General features: G+C 35.8%; 1 protein-coding gene across 2 annotated transcripts in view; it reads right to left on the bottom strand.

Moving 5' to 3' along the window:
• Window positions 1-20704, bottom strand: part of RFC1 (replication factor C subunit 1) — a 43872-nt gene that overhangs the window by 15734 nt on the left and 7434 nt on the right. Inside the window, exons 3-9 of one of the 2 annotated variants that reach the window (XM_035547857.2) lie at window positions 20428-20503; window positions 18157-18276; window positions 5396-5628; window positions 4577-4651; window positions 2828-2905; window positions 1264-1348; window positions 893-1173 (exon numbers count right to left, since the gene is read on the bottom strand). In XM_035547857.2, coding sequence (XP_035403750.1) covers window positions 893-1173; window positions 1264-1348; window positions 2828-2905; window positions 4577-4651; window positions 5396-5628; window positions 18157-18276; window positions 20428-20503 — 948 coding nt within the window. The remainder of the gene's footprint in view (window positions 1-892; window positions 1174-1263; window positions 1349-2827; window positions 2906-4576; window positions 4652-5395; window positions 5629-18156; window positions 18277-20427; window positions 20504-20704) is intronic. The other variant, XM_035547866.2, reaches the window with a different exon arrangement.

Raw genomic sequence — 20704 nt, 5'->3', positions numbered from 1 at the left:
TTGTTTGTTTGTTTTAATTTAAAAACATTGTACCCAACCTTTATTCTCAGTACATTCATCTGCATTCTGCATATACATAGTCATTTTATTAATAAATTGTTGTTTTAAATTCACATCCTATTTGATTCCAGAATTTGATTCCAGGTATTGGTAAGATCTACACTTCTATAAAATCTACTTTTAGTATTTCTACTTAAGACATCTAAGCTTTTTATTCGTAAAAATCTATTTAAAAATCACCAGAAACAGTTGCAGGCTCTCCCTCCCAATTACAACTGTTAATTAAATGTCAAATAAACGTGCTATTTTGTATTTAGGATTAAAAAGTACATTTTTAAGTGACCGGGATGGAATATGTTCGCTAATTATAGTTATTGAATCAGACAGTTAAGAGAACACTAAGTTATTGTTAACGTATTATGTACAAATATAAGAAATATACTTCAGAAACACGAAATTGGAGATGGAAGAGGGGGAAAAAAGAATGATAGTGGCATTGATTTTTAACAGCAGTATAGCATTCACAAGGTCACCTACGCTCACATAAGAAGTTTCACTCACTAGTCAAGTAGCAGAATTCCTGCGTTCTGCAAATTTTCAGGAAAGTTAAGTGTGAAAGGGCAATGAATTGATTTTTCAGTGTACATGCACACCTTAGTGAGCATTAATGAACTCTCAGTTCCTTGATGTATTCAATTTATACTTTTCCAGCTAATTTCTTTCCTACATTTCTACAGGTGCTAGGAACTTGAATTCTGGTAAGATTTGAAAGTCACCTAGAAGATTCAAACAAAGTACCAAGTGACAACAGTGATATATAAACAATAACAATTGAAAACCGTTTTCCTGTGAACTCTACCAAGCTAACTAAATACCTATGGATAGCTCCTACCTCAGCCTTCTTTGGAGAAATTTTCTCCTTCTTTGGTGTTTTCTTCTCTTCTTTTCCCTGAAGTTTTTCTTTTGATACTGAACTTTGAGTGCCTCTTTCCTTTTCAGCAATCTCTTCTTTTCGTTTAAGAGCCACAAGCTTAGAGGTAGGTTTCAAAGGCAAGGTCTTATCAGTCGACTCTTCTGCTAGTTTACCATCAGTTGATTGTGGGGGTAAATGGGACCCCTTTGAATTTTCAGATTTAGTTTGTTTTGCTTCACCTGCTGAGTTTGTTGCTTTCACTTTAAAGAGTAGGGAAGAGCACATACATAAGAATGTATCTAATTGAAAATTGAGAACATTTCATCAGATCTATAATATTAGCATCCTACCTCTTTGAGATTGCTTGTATCTGTCTGTCACATTAGGACTGCTCTTGAAGCTCAGTACTGCCTGCTCTTCTGAATCCCTCCGAGCCTAAGTGAACACACAATGCCAAAGTCAGAGATGCCATGTCCCATGTTACCATCAAGTCCAGATCTGTTAGGTTCCCCTTCTATTAAGTACATCAGGCTGAATGACACACCTACAAAAAAAGACACACACTGATCCCTACCACAAGTCAGAATACAAACTCTTTCAAAGGTGGGCAGGTGAGCAAATTCTACACTCAGCCATGCACATAATTATTCCTCGTTTCAAACACCAGACAAACTTCCAGGTTACAGTAAGTATCAATCCTAATCAGTTTACTGAATAATCTGGAAGTACTAATGTTTGCTATATTCAAATTAGCAATCCTAAATTATAAAAGCTTTGATGTACAACCCAACAAATACTTCACTGTGCCAGAATTAGTCTTTTGCCTTACAACACAAACTATGGAAACTGGGAGAACATACATCACTGAGGTTAGAGTTAAAAACTCAAGATTCCTGCTTGTTCTGAGGAAGAAAAGTATTTTCCTCCTTCCTTTTTCTCCCATTATTTTTCATCAACTGGTGCCTTTGGCTCATTTCACTTGATCTGGTCCTCCTGAAACAGAGGAGCCATAACTGATCTAAGGCATCAGTCTGCAGCACCTCACTTCACTTATTACAGAGAGGCAGTCCACTCATTTGAGATGAGTAAAAATTAACCTACAGGATATGCTCCATTCTGCCACAGCCACACCATTCCAACTGCCAATTTCTCTGATGCTCTATTGTGCATACATTCCCTCAGATTTGCAATTGGTTCAACAGCAGATCTCAGCACGTTGTGGGTGATTGCCCACTGTAAGAAGAATCTTGTGAGCTCCTAAATACATAAAAATCAAATCTGGATCAAGTCAGTGAACTGGGAATGGTTGGAAAATGGGAAAACTCCTAGGAGAAGCATTCTATTACTCAAACCATTCTCATGCTTTTTTAGGTATATGCTTTCATTCACTGCAACTAAATAATGGGGGACATTTGACTCAGTATAGTGGATTCTGATTATATAAATGCCATCATCACAAAAGCTGCATTCTTAGAAACTATGATATTATGATATAGAGCCTTGTAAACTTTAAAAATCTTTTCATAACTGATTTACCTAAATATTTGCATTCAAGTACATATTTGATAAGATGATGAGCAACGGTGAAAACAACAAAAACAAAACATCTTGGATATAACTTCAACATAATTGTCAGTGGGTAATTAGAACTATAGCTTATATTTACATTTCAAGATAAATTGCGCAAAAATACAGTAATGTCTGTAGTTTTATTGGAAATGAAACAATTTACTGAGCGAGGAAAATCCAAGAAGAAACTATAAAAAACTGAGCATGTTCTTTTCATGAAAACACCTTCTTGCTGTTTTTAAGGCATCTGTATGGAAGCCTCATGACTTTAGACACAGATCAGGTGTCTACATAACACAATTACCAACGCAGTTTCTAGAAAATGAAGTTTAAAAAGAATTCAACCTTTTTCTTCTGTGGTGTTTCATCCAACATGGCCAAAGTCTTAGCAAATTCTTCATCTTCATGCAACTGTCTCTCCAGCTGTAATAAGGCAAAAAAAAGTTTTAGATTAACATCTGACAAGTTTTAATTCTACTATCCTTTAAAACTATTTGCTGTTCAAGACAAAACAGTTATCTAAAATAAGACAGCACATAACTAGAAACATACATATCCTACCAGATGCAAATAAACTTCTGAAGGTGATACTGCAGAATGACTTGTTTCTTCAAAAATGACAGACAGAGCTCTAATGCAAAGAGCAGAGTTTGGGTTTGTCGTACTAGAAATATTAATAGGCCCAAACAATCTGTTTTCAAAGACAATTTCTGTCCCTTCATAATTTTATTGCTGTGTATCCTTTCCATTTAATAAGTGATCGAAACTTGAAGTTGAAGACAGCAACTCACAACCACCAGCTTGCATCGAGATGCAACCTGTTAGCTTCAGACAAACTTTCAACAATGGTCCCAACAGAAAAGCAGGAACAAAGGCTAAGTATTATGATGTCTCAATAATGAGTTTTACTCTTTGTTTACTACTAACATTATAAAAAAATGATGTGGCAATTTTGGAGAAGTTAACTACTGCCCTTCGCTCTGCTTTTATTTTGTTTACTTCACGGAATTTAATTAAATTATATTGTAAGTTTTTAATACTGATACTTACTTAACTGATTTTCTTTGATAGAAAGAGCCATCAAGAACAAATACTCAAATATTGCACATGGAGTCTAAGAAAGTTACTTATTAAATCGTACAAAACAAAGTCAGGTTTGGTTTCGTTTCTGTTTCACCTAACATGATGCTGTGGCATACAGAGTGACAACTGATCTTCAAGTTAACTCTTCTAACCAACACGGCCCTTTGGGGTAAAACCTTCTCTCTTCCTTAATACAATGTGCATTGTTGTCAATAAATACTGACCTCTGGGGAGGTCAAGGATAAGACCATATTTTGCATCTGTGATGTTTATTTTAAAGGATGCTCAATATTACCAATGGGAAATGAATCAATTTTCCCAGAGTGAAGGAAACGTATGACAAGTACACCTGTCTCTCACATTAGCACCTATTCACATAGGTAAGTGAGATACACACATATCACAGAATCATAGAATGGCTCGGGTTGGAAGGGACCTTAAAGACCATCCATTTCCAACACCCTGCCATGGGCAGGAACACCTCCCACCAGATCAGGTTGCCCAGGGCCTCATCCAGCCTGGCCTCAAACACCCCCAGGGATAGATGAGGCATCCACAGCTTCTCTGGGCAACGTGTGCCAGCACTTCACCACAGATGAGGTATGGGTCATTCACATTTTTCTCAACTACAAGAAAACTCAGACGACAACAGATGAAACAGTCACAGGTGAGAATGGTTTTTAGTTTTACATCTGAGGGAACAGGGGAAAAAAAACATGAAGAAGCAAAAAGTGAAAAGCAAAACTATTCTAGATACCATCAACTGCATAGGTAGAGACAGTCTGCACAGATGGAAAATAAATTAGGTGAGACATGGTTCTATTTACCTCGCTGAAATAACATCTGTGTGACTATGTTTGCACACATGCAGAAGAGTTCAAGTATACAGATTACATTAACATATTTATTTATATATAGCGTACATGGAAAGTCCATCTTAATTTCTTAAAAACTATTTTAAGTTAAACAAATTGCTCCTGGCATGCAGCAACAAATGTATACAGCTGTTACCTCTGAATCTTCTTCAAGCTGCAGTTGCCTAGCAATGGCTTCATCGTCCACTGTGCTGTCCCTGCTTTGTGAGGGCTATATTTAAGAGGGGAAAGAAAAAAAAAGTGTCAACAGTTCAGTTTCTCCAATATTGTGTAAACTGTAATAATTTAACCTGTACAACTCATTTTGTGTGCTTCTAGAAAAGGACTGGTAATTAGACATGCAGCATTTTATTCCTAGCTCTCTAACCTATACACTATTAACCACGGTTGTTTTCAAGAGATTTTACTATTCAAAACAAAGCCACATCATCTACATGTTATTTTTTCAAAGAATGCTGAACACCTCTGATGCTACCACAGCTGGCCAGCTTGAAAGAGATAAAAGCTACATGGTGAATTTTGAACTTCCTCCATACTTTATTTGCTGCTTTGTTATTCCATAAATATATATGCCATAAAGCTTTGGAAAACAACATGCTACCTCTACCCTCTGCACAACTCCTCCCCCCGAGCTATAAGCTACCCCATCCACTCACTCCTCTCAAAAGACTGTGTAAAAATTTTAAGGAAAATCATATGGGAAACAGTAATAAAGAAAATACTACTTTCAACTTTGTACTTTCTTCTCAAACATGGAAGCTTTACTCTGCAGTTGTCTTTGAGGATTTAATATGCTTGTTACATACCATCAAAATTGACCTTACACCTGACTGGTTATGAAAATGTAACATTCAATAGGACAAGCAGCTAAGAAGGTTCTTAAAGTTATTAAGTTGGCTATTTTGTTCTCCTATCAAACACACAAGTAACCTAAAGCAACATCATTAGTACTCACTTCCTTCCTTTTACTTGCTACCAGTTTCTTTTCTGATCGCTGGACACTACTTGTTCCAAAGAAATCGAGAGCTGAGGTGGGAGTCAGCTTCACTGGAGATAATGGTTTAGGTTTAGCTCGTGGTTTTACATCTTCCTTTTTCACCGTCGCTGTTCCTGGACAACTGATTGCTGATGCCCCATTCTCCTTTGGTTTCAGGGAAATTCTTTTATTGACAAAGTCATCATCTTCATCTAAACATGAATAATATTTTATTAATTCTGGTAGATGGTTCTTATAATTCTTAAGAGTTCTTATGTCAAGAGAAACATTTTGGGCAAATCTATTAACACAGACCTTAAGAAAATACTACAAGTGTTTAGAAGTTGATTTGGAAAAAGAAAGAATATGAAAAAAAAGTAAAGTTCCATAATATAATATTTAGCATCTAAATAGCTAATAGCTAAGTCTCAATAAATTGAGAGCTAAAATAGAGAGACAGAAGTCTGCTACTTGTATAAATGCATTTAGAAAGGTTTGCAAAGAATGCCTTCCCTTCTTATGTAAGGAAGCAGATCCTTATGCAAGGATGTAACAGAAATCTAGGTCACTGAAATTTGAACTCTCTCCTTCCCCAACACAACATCCAACTGCATAGCACAACCTTCATATAAGAAGCGTAGCTTTGTATTTCACATATGTTTTATTATTTTGTAGTATTCACTAATAGAACAGATAACGCATGCTTTGTAGACTTATATACTCTTAATCCCACAACATTGTACTATCAAGCAGGGAAAAAATATTACAACATTTACAAAGAGCCCGCATGGTAGCTTCTTGCATAAGATTATAGGACAACAGTTACTCAGTTATTTGTAAAGTACTGCTCATACCTTATGAATGTTTTAGTAAAATAATGGTGTCAAAATGTTTCTGCTTTGCCCTTTTTAGTAAGATTCTGTGAGCTATTTTCTATCCTCTACGTCTCTGTACTAAAACACACCCTCCTTCCAGTACAGTCAGAAGCATCTTAAAGAAATGCAGCCATTTCACAGGAAACTGGAACCATACAAGAGTTCACCATACAGAACAGATTTTTCAATTAAGAAAAAAAAATTAAAAACACCAAATAACCACCATTAAACACACTAGATGGGGGAAATGGCTTACACAATGTTTAGTATTAGCCCACAGATCACTGAACACGAAAAAAAATGAAACATTGCTGGACAAACTTTATGATCAGTGATAAAAGCACTTTCTTCATGAAATCTTCAGATCTCAAAAGTGTGAAAGGGCTAAGAAGCAAACTGCAAGAGAAGTCCTAAAATTAACAGAAGATACAAAAGGAATAAAGCACAAAGACTTGGCAGGAACAGAAACAGAGGCAGTCTTATTTGCATGCTTCTTACTGAAGTCTGGTTTTACATTTCTCAAAATGTGGATGTTTACACCACTCCCCTCAACATATCAGACACAAAGAATGTTCTGAACACATTTTATAACTAAACTTAAATTCACACTACTATAGTAAACATACGTTCATTTTCCAGTCACTAACTTAAGTCCCCATATTTCCTTTTTCATACATAAATTTTTCTTAATCGCTTCCCTAAGTTTAGCTTATGTTGTATGTCTATTGGATCTATAATTCGTTATATATTAGACACGCAACAGAGGGAATTTTTTCCTGTGTAACTTTTTCTCAGTAGATAGCAGCAACAAGGGCATTTTAGTCATCAGCTGGAACTGTCTGCTACTCATCACTTACTAAGCAGCAAATAATATAAATGGGGATCCTGACAACTCCTGTGAGAGAAAGTTCAGACAAGGAAAAATAAAGCAGAGATATGACCATAAGGGAAGAAATTGTCTCAGCATTTAAAAATCAAGACCCCCTCCCCCCCCCAAAAAAAAAAAAAAAAGTTATCTACCAGAAAAAGGCATTTTAGCCAATTTGATTCACAAAGACATGTGAAAGATAAAACTCAAGCCCAGGTCCCTCAAATGGGAACAGCAGCAGCAAATTTTACCAAGAAGCTAAAAGCTTTACGATTCTTAGCCAAATTATGTACTTTCCTTAGGCAGAGGTAAATCTCTTACTGCCATTTAGCTTAATTTAACCATTACATATCTGGGAGATTTAGACACTAGATGCTTTAGGCTTGTAATTTGTAATAGTTTGAGATCTGAATATAAGACTGCTTATCTCAAATCTAATTTCAGAATATTCTGCTTCTTTTGATTTTTCCAGTTTAAATGAGAAAATACATTTGCAGGAGTAAAATGTACCTATTGCTAAAAATCAACAGATAATGCAGAGATAATTATATTCGTCTGGGGAAAAAAACAGATTCTGTTCTGTTGACCACTCACGCACTTTTCTTAATCTAAGGACTGCTACAATGCTAGAAAAGAATCTCTATTCATCATTGTTATCACATGGTCTGCATGCAATATTGATTTATTTTTTTTCTTATTCACTCATAACCATTTAAATAATAAAAAAAAAAACAGGATATTGCTTTCTCTCAAGTAGAGAGATGCAGAGTAAATATAATTAAGTTTTTAATTAAAAAGGATGTGGATTTGAGTCATTTATGATGCCAGTACTAAATATTATCAATGGTTAGAGCTTTGCTTTAATTACGTCCTTCCTAGAAACGACAGAATTAGAAGCATTAATGCTCTGCAAGTAGTAGCTCGAGAAGAACAAGAGCACTTTGGGACAGTCATCTACAAACATAAATAGTGAAAGACAGGATGAAAACACAGAAGTGGTCATTAGGAAACAAAATTATTCCCAATTCTGTTAAGTGGGTTTCAACAGATGTTTTAGCAGACAGGTGCTCAGGCTAGTTTCATCCCAGGTTCATGAAATCCACAAGGCACACCACAAGTTTGCATGATCTCCAGGCATTCCCCCTTACTTCAAATACAAAAGAACTTCAACTCTTGCAGTAACCCTTCACCTTAACACTTCTTCCTTGAAGCAAACTGCTCGCGCATGCCTACTGCCCCAGAAGTGAACACCACGCTTGATCAATCAGTTGTACGCTCTCAGTTCCACTACAAGGATGAAGATGACTTAATTTGCAGCTTTGAAAATACCAGGGGAGCCCCAACACTGCTACTGGTCTGTTTGGATCTATGTTTTGCAACACAGCACCTGTAAATCACTTGCGGCCTACAAGAGGGGGAGAAAGACATTCCCCTCCCACACAATTTATGGGAAAACAAGCACAAAAATTTGGATTTCAGCTTATAAAAAAGTCAATTGTAGTTCAACTGCATTTTTATAACCATGTTAAAGAGCAATTGCTAGGTGAAGAGTTGAGATATGGCGGTGGTGGGTTTGTTGTTGTTGTTAAGTCCCTGCCTCCACACAAGGCTAAGAAATGGGAATCAATTTTATCATCAACTAGACAACTTTTACTCTGCAAAATCTTTGTATAACGGAACACGACTATTCTCAGAATCCTATTTGCTGTTTACATCCACACATTTCGTGTGTGCTATACAAGGAACGAGTACCCAGAAAATACACATCCGTGGTGGTGTCATTCCCCCCACCCTCGCCCTCCCAGCTCTGAAGACTTGCAAATGCAAGCCAACAGCACGTCTTCTGGTCAAGGTTTCTGGAAATTAAGTAGATGTGACAAAAGAGCAATGGAAATTAAGTAGATGTGACAAAAGAGATACTCATGTGATTAATGGAACAGACAGGCATGACAGCCAGGAGATTGCTTTCAATTAGTTTGGATGCAAGCCTTACACATGAAGCAGGGCCCCATTATGCCAGGTAATTTCCAAGAACAAGCTTCCCTAGCAACAAACAACTGTTAAATCCTGAGGGGTTTGGGAACTATTCTGTGACACTTGAGCACATCTGTTTTATAGGCTGCTCTAGCAGCAGCACAACTAGGTTAATAAACTAATGTCTGCAGCCCACCTGCAACTGTTTGTTATTGCTCTTCTGCTCTTCCTCTTTCCTATCCCTGTCCTTCCTCAACTGGCTCTCACCTGCTGATTACAGAGCAACACATATGGTTGTTCCCTAACCCTACTCTAGCAAAAGTTATCTAGGATGTTTTATGCATTTCATTAAATTCAGCTCACTTAAAAAGGCTTGGGTTCAGTAATGACCTCAGCGTATCTGAAAAGGTAGCGACCTACTGCAGGGAGTGACAATGGTGACAAGCAGCACAGGATGGTACCCTATGGCCTTCTGAACTGCGTATTTATTCATCTCTATTTGATCCTGCTGTACTGTTGAGCTCCTCATCAGTATAGTGTATAATTCCCTGGTTCCTATCCTGTTTAGAATGCAAAATATTTCCAGGCAGAGACAACCTCCAGGATGTTCTAAAACCAACTCCAAACATAAGCAGTGCAACCAGATGTTAACAGTAACTAGTACTTATCAGGATAAACATATGCTAAACCAGTAAATGTTTGCAGACTACCATATAAACGACTTCTACATGGAGCTAGAGGACTGTATCCTATCCAAAAGTCATTAACCCTACACTACTTGTACAAGATGACAACATTTTGGACATTGATAATTTTTAGTGTCACACATTTGCAGAAGTACTTCAGGCAGCTCCTGCCCTAATTTGCAGTAGGTACTACTGTCCAAACTGAAGTTTAAGGTGGAGGAAATAGTGTTTGTATGAAGAGAAGTCATTGCATCAGGCTTTCATTATGTTAGTATGCATTTATCAGTACTTAACAGTCCCAATACTTGTTAGGTCTACATGTTTTGTATTCGTCTTTTGCTTAAATTAAGTCTTTAAAAACTGCAAGATAACCACCACTCCCCCCAAAAAAAGAAAGCCAACAACTGTATTCGAGCTCATCAAGCATAACTCTTTCCAAAATTAATTAAACAGATGCTATGTACGACTGGTGAAGTGTTTTTTCCTATTGTCTTCCTGCTCTAAAAACACAGTAGTTGCAACCTACCTTTTAAAAACTGGCCTGTGTAGTCATTTAGGTTTTCAATGTCATTTCTCAACAAGCTCATTGATTTCAGATGTACTACAAACATGCACTTTAAACCACAATTGTTAGCACTCTGCCTATATCCACATGTCAAGGTCGCATCCTGTTATAAAAATACGAAGCCTACCAGAACCATACAAGTTTTACTCCTCTGAAATCAACTTACATCTCTTTGGCTTTTCCAATTATCAGAGATAATTTCAAGAATTTGTCTGTCACATTTTTCACTAAGGGAAAGTGGTTTGGGATCCCCAAACTTTAATGCAGTAACTGCCATGTCTAACTGTAACTGGACACTTCAGTGCCTTCAGTGCCAAACCACATAGCTATATGAAGTCTTTTGTCCAGCATGTGCCAAATGAAATTCATAGTCAAATATGTATATTTATATATATATATTTTTTTAAGTCTTTAGAAAGGCACTTTGGTGGCACTACAATATATCAGAAGGCTGAACATATTTAAGCTGAAATAAACAATCATCATAAATGATCTGCAAAACCACCAATTATTGCAACTTTTCCAATTGAATAATCACACCTGCCATATAAAATTCCAGTTTATTACAAAGTTTATTCCAGTTCATTCACTTGAACTGGTTAGTTTTACCATAATAGCAGCTTTATTTCCCAAAAGTAGATATGAATCCCCACCATGCAATGAAACTCCCTCTTCTGCTTCATTGTCTAAAGTTATCTGCATGACAGGAATATTCAGCACTGTCAAAAAAAACAAGGTAGGGGAGGAACCTTGAAAAAATCCTGGCAAGTATAAATGTTTGTTGAGTTGTTTTGGTTTTTTGTTGTTGTTTTTTTTTTTTTTCCCCCCCAGCTGCAGCTCAGGCAGCTCAACTTACTGAGCCACTCAGGTCACACTGATCCACTTTAGACAAAATGAAACAGTCCACCAAAAAACACTTTTAAACTAATCCAGCAAAATAACTGAGTAAAGTCAAACTCACTACTTAAGTAGCTCAGTAAAAATACCTGAAAGGAGGAAAGGGACATCTCCACCAAGAAGAAAGGAATAGTCAGCGCAAAGCAGCAACGTCTTCAGCTAATAAAGCTACTAATAAAGCTGCTACTCTGAAGCCACTATTGACAAGCTCCTACTCTGAAGGATGAACTTGCTAAGTGACATCAAAACATTACATTCATATTTAAGTCAGTTTATTTAGAATGAGGCAGTCAATATGAACTATAACAAAAGCTTCAGGCAACTTATGAATAATAAGCAAAACAAGGCAGCTCATATGCTGGCACCAGTTTCAGCAGAGAACACAAACCAACAAATAAAGTATTTTTACTTTGGTTGAGGGTTACTCAGGTGGATAGAGTTTGGTGTGTGTTTTTTTGTTTGTTTGTTTTTTAAAGAGCAACTTACAAATGTAATGGGCAAATGATGCACTATTTCAGAGATTTAAGCCTTTACACTTGATCTGTTGAGCAGACTGCTAACCGGCTGCTTGATAAGCCTAAGTGCAGTCAAGACAGAGCATCACTCCTCTTTAAAAGAGCTTTCAGAAAAAAACTCAAAGCCTTTACCTCAAAAATGAACAAGTCATCAGAAACCTTTACACTGAGATTTTTAAGATAACAATGCAAGAAAACTGAACTGCAATACTATATCTTAAATGCAAAACTAAGCTTTCACTAGAAAGCTTCTTCAAAAACCTGACAGTGTTGTGAAAAATTTTATTTAAAAAACCTATGCCATGTGAGACCACAGCTTAAGAGAGGTAAAACGTTACTGCGTAAGAAGTGTTCTTCTATTTTAAATTGCAACTCTAGACTGTTTTAACAATAACTACATCTTAATGACTAGGTGGATTTTTTTTTAAAGGATCTGCATTTGAGGTCAAGAAAGTTCCCTTTTATTATTAGTCTAAATAAAACAGGCCTGGTAGTTTTCTTAACACACTGATTTCATGATGAATATTGCTTTATTCCAATGGGAACAGGTAACACAGAAAACCATACACCCATTCTAAGAGATGCTACGAATTCTGAAAGGAATTTTCCTAGTTTGCTTTTTTAAAGCAATAGGCCTTAAAAATAACTTTATCCACAGAAAAACTCTAACTTTAATGCCTAACAGCATAACTCCAGAAAACTTTATTAGCACTCAGCACACTAATAATCACTGCAAAAGAAACAACAAATGCATATACACTACAAAGGAACTGAAAAAAAGCGCCTATTAAATTGGTCTATCAGAAGATCCAAAGGAGAAAATTTTCAACAAGTGCTATGCTTTCCTCAAGCCCATGAGAATTTAAAGAAAGTGTTACAGTTACAGGAAGTTCATACAGGAGAATGGGAACTAACCTGCCCAGTGTTACCGTTCAAATGCAATATACTGAATAATTAAAATGACCTTTTCTCAGAAATACCATGAGGTTATTTGTGAAAGCATTGAAGAAAATTAAAAGGAGAGGATCTACAGCAAACAACATTAAATGTAAGAACTTCTGAAATTCTCATTTTTCTTCCAAAAACTTTTATCCGGTTAAATACAAAAATTTCCAGTCTCTTTTCACATGCTTTTGAAAATAATTAAAAACCTGCAATAAGGCTGTAAAAATACTCTCCTACATCTTAAATTTTTAACTAGTGAATAATTACCAAGAAAGTTTTAACACAACAGGTGTGCCATGTGATATCTATGCCAAAAAATATATAAACTCCATACCATAACCCTCGAAGTAAAAAATAAAAAGCAAAGGTACCTGCAAATAAATTACCCGTATCCATGCCACTTAAGTACCTACAGTAACAGTGTACTAATCAGTGATGTAGTAAATAACAGTGTTTTTTTCAAATGGCAGTTACTTTGTAAACAGAAATAACCTGCAAGAGTCCATATTTGTGAAATTTTACTCCCAAACATGATCCTAGGTTCTAGCCTAAAAGTGTGCGTCCTGTACATGACACACAGCCTGAAGAAAAAGTGATTTGTTTTTACTTACAGGTCTAAAACCATTACAATCTGGTGAAGTATTCTATTAAGTGAAAAATAACCTGCCTAATCTGCAACTGGATTCATGAGTCATACTAGAGGTGAAAAGGAAAACAGACATTAATTGGTTGAATAAATGCTGTTCTCACCACTTCTGAGTGCAGTTATTACAGGACCCTTACAACGTACTGCTGGTATTCCTAAATTTATGCAAGGAGGAGTGAGGCACAGAGACAAGTTATCAGGAGTAAAGAGCACACCTTGGCACCTAATGAAGTAAATTTCTGTAGGGCTTGCTCTTAAGTACCTTCTAACATTGCCCTCTGCAACACCAGTTCTTGCTTCTTCATAGCATTTCTGCCAGAACTCGTAACTCTCCTTCCACAAAGTGCATTTTAAGACAAACTCCCTTGAGGTTCAACTGCATACTCTCAACTGACCTTTCAAAAAGCATTTTAAAGGAAAGCTGCTACATGAAGAGCTGTTTTCCACGAGCATAGCTACTTCTGTAAGCATATACTATGCTAATATTGCCCAGAAAGTAAAAGTGACAATTTTTTACTCCCCTATTAGATAGTTCAATGTGAGACGTGCTTATTCACTGACAATCTGCTGCTAACTTGAACCAGTGTTTGGATTTGAGGGCTTCTTTGGTCACTAGCAGTTATCCAACTCTTCCTGATTTTTCCTTTTGATATTCTCTATATTAAAAGCGGTGATATTCAGCCTGCACATTCACAAGCTATTCTCCTTGCCCTGTATTCTAAGCCCTCAAGAAATGTCTTTCCAGTAACCTACAATCCTACGCACTTTCTACCACCTTCACTTTTCCTAGCTTTATAAATAATTCAGCCTACCACCTAGAACAAGGCCAATTTCTTTTAAAGTTACATTTTGCAATATTCAGACTGTTAAGGCAATTCCTACATAGACATAATTACTGCTAAACAACATATATGAAAGATCAAGTGTTCACTAAAAGCAATTCAAGTCCCCGTTCCTGCCAAATAGCCACTTATGATGAAACCAGACCAGGCTCAATGCATCACAACAGCAGGTCATCTTCCACAAACAAAACTCAAGGTTCCATATTTCATTAAAATAACACTTTGTTCAACTGTTTAACAAGTACAACAAACATTTGGATTTTTCCCAATCTGCCAGACTCTTCTATCACAAGGCAGGCTTTTCTTTTTCCCTTGTTACCTGCTAAAATAGCTTCTACTCTGGCCATCAGTAAGCTAGATAATTCTTTAAATTAAATATTTCAATAACAAAGTATTACTTACAGAACCACAGAGAGAAACTACTTTTGCTCTACTTTGTCTTTTTTTTTTTTTGTATAAAAACTATATACTTTACAAGCTAATAAATCCACTCTTGGACAAACCAAAAAGTAATTCCCACAATAATCTTCAAGAAAACTGTATCCCACAAAGCCATAAAGGAGAGCTGAAATAAAGTTCAAGTAATCACAGGAGGTTTCAAATCAGATTCAAAAATGGGTTGAGACAATTGACTACCAAGCTCCTACCGACTACTTGATGTCAAAAGACTTTTTCAAACATTTCTGAGGATATAGTCCTGGAGAATGATATTGACTTTGGGGCAAGTCCAACAACACTATTCTTGATCTGAGTTTTCAACTGCGTAACACTAAAAACAAGAAAAGGACAAATTTCTACAGTGTCATTAGTATCTTTTCTATATTCCTATTCTTATAAAACGTGTTTAGCCCAAGCTAATAGCAGTCTCACACTCACTTGAGACAACCTCTCCCCAGCTCCAATATGCTGAAGAAACAATTTATACGGATTAAATATAAACGAAAGTCAAGTGTTAAATCTCAAGATTATAAAAGCATTGTTTTAGTCACAGACTATAAGTCACCTGTGTGTACTTAAGACTCTTTAGATAACAGTAACCTTGAGCTGCGGTTTTCAGGGATTTCACTAATAACCTTGACCAGCATTCCCATGGTATCCCTATGAAGAAAAGCTCGATTACACCACCTAGAATTGTGTAATAAAGCTAAATAGCTACCATTTATTCCTCAGGAATCTAATCTTTTATCTACTCTGGCGTCAATGCTATTAAATATCATTTATAATTAATTAGGAAAGTGTTGTTGGCAAAACTGTCAAAAGAAATTAAGTTTTAAGAAACAGATATGGACATATAAGATAGATAAAGTGTTCAGGATAGTTTAGTAAATTGGGCTCATCTCAGTATGTGACATGTTACAGCTAAATGCCAGGTCAAATACCTAGGACAAATAAAATAATTACAATCTATCTCAGAAACCATGATTGTGAAGAGAGGCTGGAGGAGCAAAAAGGCTGGGGAGGAAGCCAACTGAGTCATGCCTCTAATTGGACACAGCAGCAAACAGTACCTTTTTGTTTTAAAAATACAAGGAAGGATTAGGGAGGCAATGTTTACATTCAGCAATTATCTTACCAAAAGAGATACCAAACCCAGGGACGGTGTCCGCTTTTCCAAGTTAAGTGTTCTAAAACTCAAAGAGTGATACCAGAAGAATTGGGAATCTAACACTTATAGAAACATGTTTTATACAAGGTTTAGCTTCAAGTCTGCATAGGCCTTAAATTTGATCACAGTTTCTAAGAATATATACCAGGGAAGTACTGCAGCTAGTAAAAAACTACACTATGAGACAAATGTGTAAGACCTGATATTTAAAGCCTCAGCTAAACTCAGACTGGATAAAGTAAGAAAGTAAAGTAAAGCAGTAAGAAGTGGACAGATGCATCACAAATGTAAGAAACATCTCTGTGACCAAAATGTGCCCACCCAGTGGGCAACTCTGAGGAGATTCTACAGCTGGTGTTACACTGGTGATCTGAGTACAGTAACTGGTGTTTGGTATCAAAACACCTAAGTTTATCTGCATTACAACAAATTAACATGAAGTTACCATAGACCCACTCCAGAAAAATAAATAAATAAAATCACTTTTTAAAAGCAAATCTGTCTGAAAAGAACAAACCTAACAAGACAACATTTTACTTGGGTAGCTCTCGGCTCAAAACAGTGGATCAAAAAAGTAAAACACTATTTTCTATCTTATAAAGTGAACTTAAGTCAAATTTGATATGTTTCCAATCTATGCTATTCAGTAAGTCATGAATATAATTCATCCTACTGTCAGAATCTTAGAAAGTGAATTCTTTCTGCCTGCATATAATCTTAGCCTTTGCTTATATGCTATTAACAGCTCTCTTAGTTAAAACAGAATGGGAGAACTACTACTAGTAAAAGCACACCCTGAAGCTGCAAGGACACTTGCACATATTTCAAATGCTCTCAAAAAAAAAAAAAAAAAAACAACACTTCACATGACAACACACATGAACACATATTCAGCCAAGTGTCTGCAGATGCCAAAAGAAGTAAAGTTCATATTCAAGAAGTACTGAAATGTTACGTGAATACTAGAAGACCTGTTAATTTTCTTCCACAGATCAATTTTCACAAAAACTGTATTTTCATCTATGTTGGTGGCATACCTTTAAGAACGCTCAATTCACAAGTGAGACACAAGTCTGCATAAACTGATGTTTACCAGTCAACTAATACCAATACAACTTCTCATAACATCTCCAATTTAATAGAGGAAAATGCATGATATGAAGTAAATAATTATAAACAAAACTGCTTCACGATAGAACTAGGAAAACCTGAAGGAAAACAAAAAATCACTATCAGTACTTTGTTTTGGCGCTGAGAAGGAAACCTCTTCAATGAGGATTCTGCAGGATACAGGTTCCATAACAGCAGATGAACGTCTCCTTCAAGTTTGCAATCTAACAAGACTCTCCTCGAGAGCACAAACATCAGGGATCACACAGAAAGCAACACTGAAAAGTGATACTAAGGAACCACAACCATGCAAATAACCACCACAACAAATTAATGCACAATAATCTTCAAACTGACAGAATTTGCTCTTATTTGTTCCACTGAAGTGTATTTATGGCTTGAATTAAGATTGTGGTTTTGGCTGAACTATACAGCTTCTAAAGAGGAGGCTAATTCTAGGCAAAACTGCTTAGAATATAACAGCTAATCACTTTCATGATTCTTTTCAGAAGACTACAGAATACCCAAAAAGGATCAAGAGTGATTAATTATATCCACTCCTTTTCACAAAAAGCAAAAACCATCATTTAGAAAGCTGAAATGCAAGACTGAGAAGTATGGTATATACAAGGTCATTACCATTGTTTTTTCCAATTACTGTTCTTCCTAAAAGGCTAATAGACAAATAATGTTAAAAAAGGTCTTATGCTGTCAAGGAAATGAAACACCAAAAAAAAGTGTTGTTTTTTTTTTTTTTTTTTTCCAGTCACCAATATATTGGTTAAAGGCAAAAGTTAAAGACAGGGAAAAATCATATACCAAGTTTAAAAAAATCCAGGTTTTCAGACCTATGTATGGTAACCATTTCACAAAATGTGCTAGTGAGTCGCTTAACTATATTAAAAAGACATCCTGTACTTAACTGCTTCCCCTAAATCTATGAAATACTCAAACAGAAAAAGTGTTATCTCATGAAGCTATACGCCTAATTAAATCAACTAAGCCACTACCCAACATCACCTCAGTTTTACCCTGCTCTTTACAACATTGGAGGCTAACTTCTAAAGTGCTTTAGCTTAGGGAGAATATAATTTTTTGCCCTCCACATTAGGTCTTATAGATGTATTTGAGAGTACATCAGTCAAACAATGCATCCCATCTGTAACACAATCCACCCCACTACAGCTGAACATACGACGCACTTCCATTACCTGTCTCTGAAACATAAACAACAGGATGCTGCTTTAGAACTTTACCAAGTTTTGGAGTGGCTGCTTTTTTCTCTGATGGCTTCTTGGACTTTTTCACTGACTGCACCTCCTCTTCTGAATCTGTATTTTGACCACAGCACAAATGTAGATTTCCTCCATATACAATACATACTTTAAGTAACAAATCTTATAACATCAGTTAACATGTTCACATACAAGCAGCTGAGAAAAAAAATATTACGTAGAAGGTCAAAGCACAGCTTCATTTTTCTCCATCAGCTAATATTCGAGCCATCATTTATTCTAGCATGTACATGGCTAAATCAAAATTTGTAGAGAACTCAGTCTAGCCAGTAGTTTGTTTTGTTTTTTTTTTTTGGTTTTAAGTAAAATGAAATACGGTTACAGGTTTAAGAACTGCTACATCTGTGTAAAAGCCTTTCCAAAAATTAGTATAATTGGCAGATTACCACATCAGATTATTTTTAAAAGAAAAAAAAAAACACCCCCAAAACAACAAACTTTTAACATAGATTCATTAGCCTGATTAAACTTATGTGGAATACACCAATATAATATACTGCCATAACATCTATTGCAAAAGCTAACATCAGGCTAGAGTAGAATCCTTGAATGGTTTGGGTTGGAAGGGACCTTAAAGATCGTCTAATTCCAACCTCGCTGCCATGGGGGGAGTGTATCACTGGGGTTCTACTCCCTGATTTTTCAGGAGAGCACTGGTAGACCACCACTCTCCTCAACATTCTCTACATCCCAAAAGCTGTCAAGAGGACAAACTTATCCCACTGAAGATTACATAAGCCAATATCCAAATAAGTATGCAAGACTAGCTGAAGAAGCTGAGACAACTAACGTGTAACAGATAGCCACTCTTCAGAGCCTACCTTTTTCCATGCTAAAACCTAATATATATCATAATTAAAATTACAATACATATATGTGTATAAATTTTGTATCATCAGTTGACTTCAGTCCCTAAAAACCTTCTCCATGATTATGTACTTAGAACAGTATTTCTCTTTTTCTTTTCCAACTGCTAATGGGCTAGAAGTAACAAAACCTCCAGACGATAACAGCACTGAAGTGGAGGTGTACAAATATTTTAAAGGTAGCAGTTGAATTATCTATTACTTTTGTACTCCAACTCTAAATGCAGAAATATTTCCACCGCAATTCCCCATAGCAAAACAAACTGTTTTAAAAACAGTTTATCTGAAGATTTGAACAATTTCTCCTGTTTATAATAGCATCAATCTGACAGATGTCTGTCATTCTTTTTCTTATACAAAAGAAGCAATCTTCTATTAAGTCACTAAAAATTCAAGCTAAAGGCATCAGTAGAAGTCAAGAATTGTACAAACTCCTGCTATCTTTTCAGTTTCACAGCTATTCAAAACTTAGAATCCAACAAAAGAGGAATTAAATCACCTAACAACTGACAATAATTTAAAAGCTTGAAATTCCTAGTTTAATTTAACTAACTTGACAGGTAAGTGGCTTTTTTGTGATTTTTTTAAAATACAAGCACTATAAAAGGTGTTTTCCTTAGTATTATATTCCAAACTGTTTTAGAATATTTGATGAGTGCTTTAAACAGTATTCTGGGTGTTCCACATGGTAAATTTACAACTATGGGATTAACATTTACAAGATTTCTAATAGAGAAAGGCACATATCAATATATGTTACTCTTTTAAAATAGTCTCCTGTATTATGCTGCTCATGCATTGTCTGTAATTGTGACATTACAGTACACAGTCAGCTTCCTGTACCCAAAGTTGGATGTTATTTATCCCTAACACAGCAGCAAGCCTAAAACTCCCCACATTTTATATACAACTTTGTAATCAAAAAGTTCTGGAATTTTGATAGAATTGGCTGTCTGGACCAGTTTTTATTTTACTTTTTTAAACAGAAGTTTCATTAAAAATTACCGTGTATAGTATATAGCGTGCACTATATATTACATGCATGGTACACACTGCACTATTAAGAATCACTTTAACTATCCAACAATCATTTTAAATATCCAACAATAATTAGTATGAAGTAATAAAAATTACCAGTGCATTCAAAGATCTCCCCCTCTCCTAAAAGAGTGGCATATAAAGTGTTTTTAATATTGCATTTACCAAAGACAACAACTAATAAACCAAGCACAGCTTTCTTTCAGATGTACATTTACCTAATCCACCTTGAACGTTTATGCAAAGACACAAAGGAGCATTCTGAAACCACTGCAAACATTACCTGAATCATAGATGATTCTTTTTTTCTTGTATGTCTGCTTTTGTTTGGGAACATCTTCACTGGGTGAATTCTTCACCTAAGAGTAACAGCCTATTAGTTCAACCAGTAAATGAGTCCTTCCAACTTTTACTCAGTTAAATTTAGAAGTTTCAAACAAATCCTAATAGAAATTATTTATTTATTACAGTTGAGAACAGCTTTTTTCTAACTCATGAATGGGAGGAGAAGAGGGGCAGGGGAGAAGAAACAAGGAACAAAGTGCACTAGCAAAGCTCAA

The sequence above is a fragment of the Cygnus atratus genome, chromosome 4 (genome assembly GCF_013377495.2).
Source record: "Cygnus atratus isolate AKBS03 ecotype Queensland, Australia chromosome 4, CAtr_DNAZoo_HiC_assembly, whole genome shotgun sequence".
In the NCBI taxonomy this organism is placed as follows: Eukaryota; Metazoa; Chordata; class Aves; order Anseriformes; family Anatidae; genus Cygnus; species Cygnus atratus.
This window is presented reverse-complemented; position numbering and strand designations above follow the sequence as displayed.